Source organism: Rhea americana, unplaced genomic scaffold (assembly GCF_003343005.1).
Source record: "Rhea americana isolate MKP2758 unplaced genomic scaffold, rheAme1 scaffold_59, whole genome shotgun sequence".
Classification (NCBI taxonomy): Eukaryota; Metazoa; Chordata; class Aves; order Rheiformes; family Rheidae; genus Rhea; species Rhea americana.
This window is the reverse complement of record NW_028186745.1, coordinates 2,654,196-2,667,154: the sequence shown is the minus strand read 5'-3', so window position 1 is coordinate 2,667,154 and position 12,959 is coordinate 2,654,196. Positions and strand designations below refer to the sequence as shown.

General features: G+C 35.4%; 1 protein-coding gene across 9 annotated transcripts in view; it reads right to left on the bottom strand.

Annotated features, from left to right (window-relative positions):
- The window catches only part of DMD (dystrophin), a 1,137,868-nt gene that overhangs the window by 761,861 nt on the left and 363,048 nt on the right, over positions 1–12,959 (bottom strand). For all 9 annotated transcript variants that reach the window (XM_085319436.1, XM_085319439.1, XM_085319437.1 and 6 more), the window contains 2 exons: positions 6,869–7,110; positions 5,089–5,269 (listed from right to left, as the gene is read on the bottom strand). In XM_085319436.1, the coding sequence (XP_085175562.1) occupies positions 5,089–5,269; positions 6,869–7,110 (423 nt within the window). The remainder of the gene's footprint in view (positions 1–5,088; positions 5,270–6,868; positions 7,111–12,959) is intronic.

Genomic DNA, 12,959 nt, shown 5'->3' with positions numbered 1-12,959 from the left:
TGTGCTCATGACAAAGTATCACTGAGGGAAAAAAAAACAAATACGTTAATGTGAAATATCAGAATAAAGTTCAATTCTATTCCACTCTTAGGGAAAGCATTCTAGTGGGACAAACAAAACCCTTGGAAGCTGCAGGCAAACATATTTACAGTGGCTTATTTATTTAAGACAGAGACCATTTAGATTTGGAAATCATGTGTGCAGATAATTATTTGGTTATTACTTGGTTTTAGTAAACTGAAATATTTAAACATTTGAGACTAGTTCTGCCTATAAGCAGAATATRTTTCTTCATTCTTCTGCCTAGCTTCCCTTTTTGTCATCAGACTTCCCAGTTAAAATTCTTTTCCAAACCAGGAATGAGATGAGAATATAATTATCTCAACAACTATCAAATCACAGTGGATAGTCTGCCATGTGCATCTCCTACAGCCAGGACAAATCCCACTATTCATCAGGTCATTGTGAAATGAGAAGAAAGGCAATAAATATAATCTACGGAATCATTTCAGCAGAGTCATTCTCTGAAAGGAATGATCTAGATTGAATTGCACATATATTTCCAGTAAAAATATCTTCAATAGCAGCTGTAACTGTTTAAAACTATGTGTAGTTTTCCCTAAAACTTTTGATTTCACTTGTTTTGTAATACATATCTTTAAAGCTATTCATCAAAGTCCAGCACTTGGGAGGCACTTTTGCTGTTTTCCTATATTGATGGCTTCACAAAAGCTGTGATTCCCTTCTTTTTCACCATAAACTACCAAAGTGGAAACTTTTAAGAGTCTTACATGATACATTATCAATGATGTTCTGCAAGTGCTTTAACAACTTTAATTCTCATTCATTCACCTCTTAAAAGAAATTGTAAAGAAAAGTCTTCTCCAGTTCACAAGATGCAATGTAACAATACATATTTCTCTTAAGATGCAAAATTTTGTAGGTGATTTTAATTTTCACACTTACAAACATGTCATGGAGGAGGAAGGGTAAGTGACCTACAGAGCAGGGTATGYTATCTAATACAGGTTAATTTCACAGTTTTTTTTTTTTAAGGAAAACGATTACCTGATGAAATATATGCAATAGAAAAATGAAATTATTTGTATATTACTTACTAAAATACAATTTTCTCATGTGTAGCTCAGATATCATCTTGAAAGGCAGATTAAAAGAAATCTAAGCAACCAAACTTATCCCTCAGAACAAAACAGAAATTATTGTTATTATTATTAAACCATAGTTCAGCTCTGCTAAGGTCTTAAGAATAATTTGCAGTTATGACAATTACAATGCACATGCTTTAATTTTTTCTTTCTCAACTACACAACGATCAGAATAAAATTGATGCACATACCACAAAAATTTCACTGTCATTTATATCTCATCTCTAAGACACTTAGAGCATCAMAATAAGTTAGCAGTTCAAACTTTAAACAAAGATTAAGAAAAATTATAATCTAAAACTCCAAATGGTCATCAAACTATTATGGTTGCTGTGGTTTGTTATAAAGTTACTCCAAGACTGAGTGGTGTGAACTCTATGGAAAGCAGCCTTGTTTAAGACACTGTATTAGCTGACTAGGGAGGAAAGTGGTGACCTGCAAAATAGCAATAAAGATGGGCTGGGTACACAAAAAAGTCTAAATAATCTTCACATGACATAGAAGACAAAAACCTTGTACAGTCCATTCTTGAAATAAATAGGAGAAACATCATTTGAATGCAGATTAATGGTTCATTATTAATAATAACAATACCAACTTCTCCTTTGGGAATTACTGATCCTGCCAATGTAGAATCCAAATTTGAAAGGAAAGCACARAGCATGTCTACTGAATTCATTAAGCAGAGAAAAATATCTATAAATATGACTTGACCTTTGCCACTTCCACTCTGTATTCTTAATTTTGCCTGCCACAAAAGCTAGTTTGTACTTTTTTCAGCTATTTTCTAAAGAGCTAATGATCTCCCTGCCCCGAGAAGCCCTCTTGAGAACAGTCTTGTCAAACTGAGAAGACATGAAGGCTTCACACTCAAGACTACAGCTGGATAACAGTTCACTGCGGCCAGCCCGAACAGCAGAAACGCCTTTGTAGAGCTCGGCGCAGCCCCAGAGCAGGACACATCTTGGACTGAATCGGCAGCTTCCTGGGACACGGTCTGCACCAGGACTGAACCTACCTGACGCTCTCAGCTCTCCCTCTGACGAGAGGGAAGAGGGAATGGGAGGCTCAGCAGACTGCCCCCGAGCAACCTCTCTGACACAGCAGCAGTTCCTTTCAAGACYATTAGATATAAAGTTCAACCTCTCATTCTTCACCAAGGCAATTGCAGCACCTTGGGAAACCACATTATTCATATTCAAATTATTCCCATGATTGCCCCTTACGCTCCCTTGCTCCCTTGTGTATACTACTAAATATTTTGAAGCGCTGTCTGACCTCTATTTTTTTTCTATGTCCCAGTAGTCAAGAAATGACTCTAAGTGTGTTAGGGAGCTGGAGTGACAACTACATCATCTTCAAAAGCATCAGTTAGCTGTGCACACACTGACACTCTATGAAGTCAGAAAATGGGTTCCTATTTCCTCATATTTTATATGTATTTCTTTCACAAACAACACTGCAAAACAGTGAAAAATCCAAACACAACAGATTTTGAAGTTTTCATAACACAAAATGCTAATCAAATGATTGGGAAAAACATTTGAGAAAACCTGAATTCACCTCCAATATTTTATTAAGAAATCTACTGGACAGAATAAAAAAGCTACTAAGCACTCATGAACCTAAAAAAAAAAAATCAACAAAAATATGAGGAGGGCAATCTCCTAGGATTAGAGGAAAATTATTTGGGGAGAAAAAAAATCCCTCTGAGACAAACTAAAACAATATGTCTAAATAAACTTATCCACTAAAAAAAAAGATACTGAAACAATGGAACATAAAAAAAAATAAGTATGATGACTCAAAAATCTCACTAGCACATTTAGGATATACAGCATAGAGAAGAGGAAAGGAACAAATACTACAACTAATCTACAAAACACGATTCAATCTTTTAAAAAATTCTCCTCTATATGGAAAAGAAAAAATTAATTGCAAAGAAATTATGCAAAAGAGATGGAAATCTCTAAAATGTAGAACACCAGGAGTTTCTGTTAAACTAAGGCTAGAATAAAGACATGGGGTATGGCCTTTTTTTCTGTCTAGTTTAAACAGAAGAAACACAGTCACTGAAGTCAGTACAAGAAATTCAAATGTAGCTGATTTTTTTGAGCTTCAGCTTTTACTTTTACATTTCTTGATTCTCGAAGCCTTCCTGAGGGAGGATGATACCTAACGCAGTATCCTAAGCACAACTGTGCCTACGTATAGCAGAGTTATAACAGGAAATGAGCACTCTCGATAAAACTACGTGTAACATTCTGAAGACAAATACAATGTAATTGACATAATATGCTCACATAAAATATCACTACAGGTGTGTGCTGTATGGAATAAAACAATCTCCTCTTGCCAGCTGAACCACTTGAGCTAAGCTCCTTGAGATGCAAAGCAGCAGCATAAAATAAGATCAACTGACCAGCCTTGGTTTTCAGAGCATGTAAAATGAACTAAGAGCGACTACAGTGAAATGGTGCGGAGGCTACACAAAATACTGCCTTCTCTTCTCCAGGCATTTAGGACATTCAGCCCCACCTGTCCAATGCTGCCTCCTCAAGACACCTACTGATGTGGCTGGACAGCAGCCTGGGGGTGCATATTGCAGCACAGAAGTGGGAATGAGCAGCAGCGGCCAGGAACTCTTCAGCCAAAGCCTCTGGTTTGTGAAGTTACAATCCAGGCAATGAACACTACCTCTCTTACAGGACTAGCCAACAGTTTAGTTCACAAGGTTTTGCTGTAGGAGAATTAAGTGAAGCAGAAAAAGTACTTCTACAAAATCAGATGTAGGAGAAAACATTAAGAAGCTAGAATTTACAGTATTTTCCTGTTGGCAGAATGGTAAATGATTTCARCAGATCAAATAAGAGGGCATTAATTTTTAAATGTTATCTGTTGTCTAGCCTAATTTTAGAGTGACGAATAAACTTTTCCCTCCTTTTTACTCATTGTCTACAGTTCAGCTTGTGTGCGGGTATATGTGTAAAATAACTACAGCAGCACAATAAAAATACAGCATAGATGAAAAAAAAAAAGATTTAAAATGGAATCATTTCAAACCTCTCCAGGAAATAATTTTGTAAGAATCCTATAAAGATCCACTAGAAGGAGCTAGAACTATGTCCAATTTCAAAACTGTATAGTCATTTACAGATWCCACTCGTTTAAAGGGAAAAATAATTTCTTCACTGTGGAGAAAGTTTTAATTTATGTTTTTATGTGACTTTATTTTTAATTTCATAATTAAATACATAAAGTATACAATAGTCACTAGCATGATTGAAGATATATGGTATCTTAATCAGAAATAAAGTCAACTTTCARTTTTGGTATAGCATTTTCACCCTTTTGAAAAATGCATTTTATCACAAATACAATAAATAATGTTATAACTAGCAGTCATAAAATCCATGAAACAAAGGAACAGCTCAGCATATAATGAAAAACTAGACAGCCTRAAGTAAGTAACCACTATTTTTAACAGGCTTCATGAAGTTCAGTTCCAGTTCTACACAAGTCTACAGCAGTTTCATTGCTGCAATTAAACTCTTCCTCTCTTCTCTGATGACAGAGGTAGAGACAGCTCTGTCTTATAATCCACAACGACTGCGTTGCGTTTCCAAGAGATATCTTTAAATTTGGCCACATATATATCCTATCAAGGGAAGACCTGATGCTAGGACTATACTGATTGTAACTTTTGCTTCTGAATAATTTATCTTCCTTTTTTCCCTATTATTTAATATATTATAAATGATATACTGATAATTTCTGAAAGACTAATTCAGTTGCAAAAAACCCCATCAAAGTTGTACTATTTGTCTATGATAAAACTAAACACAAAAGTAGGAAAGAAAAACATACACATCTATTCTTCGCATGTTAGTCAGGTAAATTGACTTCTTCCATGAACACTTACTGGTTTGTAGCTGCTTTTCTCTGGCTTGCATGTCAGCTAGTATTTGTTTGAAATGGTTGATAAAAGCAGCAAGGTCAGCATCCAGAAACATTGGCCCTTGTTCTCTTTCTTTCAGTGCCTGACTTTGAGCCTTTAGTCGTTCAATTTGAGGCTGAAGGGTTGATAAGCGGATGATTTCATCCTGCATGTTCAAGTGAAAAAAGTCAAGATAAAGCCATCCTACACATGAACTTTTTGCCATGAAATCACTAGTGTTTCAATGYACATCAGAGTTGTTTTTCTTGCGACTACAGTAGTAAAACTAAAAGCAAATCCCACCAGCATTTTTAATCTTTTCTCACAAATCAGTATTTCTCATATTTCTCAATCATTTTACTGATGCTCTTACGTTTTTAAAGTAACTTTTGTATGCATTATCATTTTAGTATTGYAATGCTCAAAGAAAGTAGGATAGATTGTATATTCAAATTCCATGCCTGAGGAGCCTTCCATCCATGTGGAGCTGGGAAGATCAAAAACTCCACATTTCCCATAATCCTAGACCCATCTCTGCTACATAAAATACAGGWTAACGGCATGAAGTGGAAAAGAAGTGGAGATGCACACTGATTTTCTGTAGTCTCACAGAAATACATTGCATACTGAGGTTGTGCTATTATCCCTTCTGGACACCCTGTATTCACTGACACACTTGCAACTACTAAGTAAAAAGAAATGAGGAAAGATATTGTCATTGGGTAAGCCAAATGCAGAGTTTGTAGCAGAGTGACTCTAACAGAAACTTTCTACAAGAAAATGGAGAATTCCTGCAGGAATGAAGCCATGTTGGAAATTCATAAAAACAGAAATAATAGCATGAGTAAATCTAAATTTGAGGTTCAAACATTRTTTTCAGTTTCAGAGCTTTGGGAACTAGAGATTTCATGAAGTCAAACTTCTATAGGTATGTCATTCAGTTTATAGTTCATTATTACATCCCAAATTTCAGATCAGATTGCTGTCAAGTAATATTAGCTTGTAGGCAGGTGTATGCATACATGATCTCACATGCCCCTCCTCAGAGGTTGAGCAGATTTTTAAAACTAGTATTGTATTTATGCTCCCTTCAAAGTCTGCATGTGTTAGTTCAAAAGGAAGATACAAGGGAAAGAGTGACTGTCATGACACAATTTCCACAGAGCTGTCTACGGTAAGGAAGACAAGCAAACTTCTACAGTTGTGCAGCACACAGCTGAAARCTTTTAGGGAGAATGAGTGAATCAATACGACTGGTTTCGTACAACTGTTGTGATTTTGTCATATGATGATAGGAGAATATTCCTCCATTTGACTACAAAATCCACCCTTTAAACGCAAAATATGTAACATGTAAAGTGGTCTACATGGCAGGATTTTTGACTTGACTGTAAARACAATTTTCAGGTCTGGATCATTACAATAGAGGTGATAAGCAGGAGTTACCTAAGGAAGAACCAAAGAAATATAGCCCTGCAGGAGAAAATAATTGTTTAGGTCCTCAATTCCCTACCGTTAGGCATCTAAATATCTTGAAGTGACTAAATATTTGGGGCTGAGTTTTAAATATCCACATACAGTGTTCTCTTGCCTCTTTACTTTGACCATTGTTTTGCTTCTGGAATATGTATTGTCAATACTTATCTTAGCAAGATAAGAAGTCAGCTTCCACTTTTATATTGAAATAGTGTATGCCATGATGGAGCCAACTGTTGAGACACATATGAAGCACAATGTAACAAAAAGCTTAAACAAAATCTCTAACCTTGCACTTTTCCAATTGTGTTTTTACTGCAGCAGGATCTGTTGCTGGTGTGGGTTGTGCTTTCAGCCAGCTTTCTGCAGTAACTGCGGTCTGCTCCAGTTGCCGCAGCTGGGAGTAGAAGTCAATGATGTTATTTTGGTGCTCCAGCCACGCCAGCCTTTCACTCAGCAACTGACAGAACTCAATCCAGCGACTCTTGAGCTGCTCTGAGGCTTGTCTGATATTGTCAGCATTAAGGCCCTCTAAAAGAAGAGAAGAGAAGTTTGACTCTTTCAGGTAACTAAGTGGCAAAGAAAAAGAAAATAATTTCACAATTCAGTTTCTGTATCTGAGAGCTCATAAATTCAGATAATGATTTATCATCAAATAACAGCCCTGAACGTACAGACGTTTCGTATTAGTTGAGACAACATTTTAAGAGTATTTTAAGTTGCTGTTACGGAACATTTTTTGGAATAGGAATGAATTATAAAGTGCATTAAGGTAACAGAATGGCAATAAAGCAGAAAATTAAGATATAATATATAATTAAAACTGCTGTAAAAATAAGAAAATGCTTGACAGTTAGACATTGAACGCGGTTTGGATTACGGCTAGGTTTTAATGCTAAGGAGTGTTGAGGTTTTAAGTGTCCAAATGATCTAGATAAAAAAGACTAATTTCAAATTAATGGGAACTACATTCCTCAGTTATTTTGGTGTTTTTGATAATTCAACTCTTAACTTTAGAGTTAAATGCTATTTTAGAAAATAATCATAGGCACTGAAGTATGACCATACTGCTCAGATCAGATTTTCCTAGGCCAGTCCCCTGCCTGAGAGTGCCTGAGCCTCCACTCCTTACATTCAGCCAAGCCTGGGAGTTAAGAAACTGTGTGACAATTTGGCTATTTTCAGCCAGGGGCTGGTTTGTCTGACATAGATTGCCTGTTTCCATTTATTGTTCATTATTAAATTAAGGTTCATAAAGAAAAAGTGACCTTGGTTATTACAGACAAGAAGGTTACCTAGAATTAATTAGAGGCAAAAGAGCTCTATATACTGGGTGAAGAGAGGCAGGCAATACATACCAAGGATAAACTAAGAGAGTTTACAATAACATCAGTTATAATTTCTCAGAAATTTGGCACTCAGGTCAAGTTCAAAATAATATTAACATAAGCATCTAATTTATTTTTCGGGGAAAGTTTAAATGTAAACCCTAACATCTTTTTACTGGCATGATTTGTAATGATATGTATAGTAATAGGATTGATACTGATTTCCAAATTAATATTTTCTCAATCAAGTGAGTACTACTGTATGTTTAAGCACATTTTTAATAACGTCATCACTGATTCACGTACTAGTTAACTAGTAAAACAAAAGCTATGTTCTTATCAAAATAATCAAATTCAGGGTTTTTTTTTTTTGGTGTTTCTTAAAACCAAGTTTAGATGCAAATAAAACAAAGGACTTCAGTCCTCTCTATATGATTTTTGGCATGCCTGTGATATGGTTTATATTACGCTTGCATCCTGTATTCTCAATCTGCTGCAAAATTTCTTTATCAGGCATACAAAATAGGAAAGTTCATCTGCAAATGTTGAGAGTAGAACTTGGAAAATAGTCTCCTAGCTACAGCTAAATGCCTTAAAATATTAAAGTGATCTGAAATTATACTAAAACTTCCACAGAATGACTCTAATGCACAGTATATGGTAAATCATATTAAAGGATAGGCTGGGATCATACCGTCTACTGTGGAGCTCCACAGTTCTCTGGCAAATACTATTGTGGATTCAGCTCAGGGCTGCTTCATTCAGTGTCACTTGGAAACAGCTCACTTGGAAGCAGACTGCATAATACCTGATAGCAGTTCTCCAGATATGTTCTGCTTCTCGGATATTACCGTAGCCAAGCAAATTGTACATGATTTCACAAAGTACAAGCAAAAAATGTAGAAAGATAGGAGGCCCAGCACGACTGAGATATAATGGCAATTGCTATGGTTGCAGAAGCTACATATACACACTATACTCCGTAAACTGGATGGCACAGTTTAATGGCTGAGCAAGGGTATAAAATGAAGCTTAGAAAGCATAAGGACGTTTTGGCACATCTTGAACAGTAAAATCCATCAGTAGTCTGGTCTTTTTTCTTACTTTTTTTTTTTTTTTTTAATCAGCAAATGTGGAATGCATAAAATTTGCATTTTCTTAATGCTTAATGTTTATTTAAAATATAGCAATATGTAAAGAGGCATCATAAAGCTGAATGGCATAGCATGTCTGAATAAAAACCATCAAAGGTGACCACCCACAGAGATACTGAATATCACCAACAGCAAGAATAAATGCATGTGTAGACAACAAGCTTTTAATTATGCTATATTTCACTAATTGCTTTTTTCCAGTTGAGATTCTGGCTATAAAAAAGCTGTATATTCATAGCAGAAAGCACACATCATTGATGCTGAGTTCATGATTACCTTTGAACTTTTGAAGATATTACCTACGTGTTTGGTAGCGAAGAGGTTAAAAGACCATTTTATTTACTCCTCCCTTCCTCCTTTTTCAGCTGTCATAGTCTCCAACTACCCTTAGACAAGATTATGATTACCAAGGGAAGGATGCAATCATGGATTCTCCTTACATAGTAATATGTTTCCTTCTAATATTTCTTTTCAAGGATTCAGAGAGAACTATGTTTCAGAATCTTCTGGTTCTCTTTTCTTCCTTCTCTTCCTCTTTTCATCTTAATGTAACATTTAAATATATGAAAATATCTTTAATTCATATCCAAACTTTGAGTCTAAATGTGATTCCAGAAGTGCAGAGACCAACAAAGAAATGCTTTTTGCTGCTCACGTTAACAGAAGTGGGACACACAAGACTGGAATGGTGCAGAGCTGTGTCTAGTTGTTGCCACTAGGCAACACAATACCCTTGCAAAATGAAGGCTCATCTGAAAATCTCCATGGGATGTACCTTTAAACCTGTCTTAATTCACAGACAGCTCTAAATTTGTCTATATAATGTTTGTATGTCATTTTCAGAATAATGCAATATAATGGATTACCTGCATTTTATAAATTTTTCTATAAAAGTCTAAGCCAAACAATCAGAGAGGTAACAAAAAGACATTTCTTGCTCATATAGATATATAGCCATATACACTAACTATTTTTTTTTCTCTGGCTTTCATTTAAATAATGTTTGTACACAATACCATTTAAACTGGTATATCAATTGATTCAAATTCTAATCCAGAACTGGAACTTGTCCAGATCTTCACATTTGGCCTATTTTGATGAGTTACTCCCCTCTCTTATTTAAAATGACAAATTAATTGCTATTTGGATAGTTGATGCAATGAGGGTATAATTAAATTGGTGAAAATCAAGAATTTGAAACTTACTTTCACAGCAAGTATTGATTCCTTTATTATCCTTAGCAGCTTTATCAACCAATATTTTTCATTCATGACATTAACACCAGTCCTCTTACTCTCTTTTGCTCATGGCAGCAAGAAACATCAAAAGTTGACAATCAGGTGAAGGAACACTAAAACCTATTTTCTAGTAAAATATTATTATATTAGGAATAATGGCTCACAATCTTTTCGTGTTTAATATTCTTAAAGCTCCTGTTATAATCAGCGAATAAATACATTGTACCCAGAGGAAACAGATCATTATCTGAAGTGCATCCATTAATTTTATTACCTTGTGTACTGCACATAACAAATTGTTTGAGTATTTTTAATTGTGCAGCACCTTACTTGCAAGTACATTGGAATTGCCACTTAACATGAAGGATACCTTATTAAGTGCATTTATAATTTGCTATGGATCTATGATAGAATAAAGTAATATTATCTGTGTTTTTACAGCTTTTGGCTCATAATCGTACGTGAAATGGTAACTCACAATGAAATAAGATAATAAATTTCCTCCTTAGAACAACGGCACTTATTATGAAGTGTTTTATCATAAATTTGTCTGTATTCACTTTAATGCTGCCTATCCAAAGTCTCTGAGTAGCCATTTTGATGCCCTATCTATTTTATTCTAACTACTATAATAGTCAAATGTCCACTCAWCCCCCCTCAAACTGCTTCACTGCTTCATAAGCAGATTTGTTATTCTATTTTAGTTAAAAACAATGGAAAAGAGGAGCTGTAAGCTTTCATTCATTGTGATAATCAGACTTTGTGTGCCTCTTTAAAAGCATGAGCAAGGAGAGGCAGAGCAGGGCCGATGCTGGAGATGACTGTTTGACTAAAGAGTCTTCCACCAAACGAAACGGTGACTTCCGCTGTGATGGGAAATGCTTTTCCTACTGTGCTATCCCAACAGGCACATACTTATGAACATACGAATAGCAATAGTGTCTAAGATCACAGCTCTTTCTAGAGTAGAATCCGTTTGCTGACTATAGCTGGAAGTATTTATGTAAGACAAGAATACTGTCCTATACAAATACACTTCTGCAGAATATTTTCCTCTGTGCCAATAAACAAAAAAAGAGACCCTATATAAATTGCCTTTTTTYCTCCAAAATTTGATCCCATCACAGCAAAAATGAAAGCAAGTAAATACAAATGGTCTAACAATGAAATTCAGCATCACTCTGAACATCTCTCTGATAACACACCAGATCTCTTCACCTTTTGTACTTTTCATTTTTTACACTCAAAATCTTGTCTGTGGGCAGAGGAAGCACACCCTATAGGTAAAGCCAAGGATTTATTGGTAGCATAATTGAAATCTTAAGAGTCTTATCATTACCAGTTCAGATCTAATCGCTGTAAAAAAGAATGAATGATAATGCAGTTAAAATTGTTATCACTTGACCTTGGATGTCACAACTGATCTACACCTTAAGTCTGTTTACTCACTGCAGTCTTTTAACTACAGCTTACACTGTACGTGCACAACACTCATCAATTATTTCACTGAATGGTTTCCCTAAAGCAGATACCACACAGAATAATGATGGGAGCACATCATTTGTCATTTGTAAATTCTGATTGCAAAAGGTTAAAAAGGCTTTTTGTTCAAGATAACTTTATAATACATCTTCGCTTCACTACATTTTAAACTGCGTATCTCCCCCAGATAGAAAAATGTACTTTAATTCCTGTTCCTCCTGGCTCTATGAAAGAGTTCCAGCATTAGAAGAGGAAAGTATGCAGGTATAGTCAGTCTGCTCTGTTGAACTTTATTTTAGAGATTCAATAAGCAAACTTTCCTGTGCTGTGCTCTTTCCTTTCATTCTTAGTGAGATCAGAAAGTCAACAGAGATCAACAAAAAATAACAAAGAGACTAAAACTGTATGTCCCGAACAAATTTCAACAGCCATATGGAGTCTAAAGAAACTCATCTGAATTACTGTGGAAGATATAAAGTTCATTATAGTTTGAGATGTAGGATTAATGTTGAGCTACTTTTTTACATTTTTTTATTTCAATGACAATTTAGACAAAATTTCATTGTTTGCAATGGCGTAAGATCATAACAAACCAGAAGAAAAGATAAACAGAATATTCCTTGAACTTAAAAGTTCAAAGGCTGAACACTGCAGTCCTCTTCTATCTTCAAAGTGTAATTGGATAAACACCTAGAAAGATACTGCATTGGCAATATTTTTGTTAAAATCATCTTACAGTTCTCCTCAACTAATGGTAATTTTTTAATTCCACTTGCTACCACTTTTGCCTCGTGGTGATTATTGCATCCTTTAACCATTTAATACACTATTCTTGAAATGGCTTTTGCAGCTGTGGAGGACCCGAAAGCCCCATAAACATTTTAGGCTTAAAGGCTAGAGAAGCTGTCCCTAATCTGTCATTYCTGCTAGAATATTCTTGCAACCAATGTTGCCATGACACATTGCCTGGTATCTAGAGTTTACAGCAGTTCACAGAAAACAGATGTAGTTATGCTGATTTAGCTAGCCTACCCTGTGCCCGTATTCCAGTTGGAAGACATGTGCTTCCTAAAAAAAAGGCAAAATTTGGGAAATACCAAAAAAATTTAGACACACATCTTCTATCCACAATCAAGATCACAACATATGTAAGCATGGATCCTTGGACTAAAGGAAAA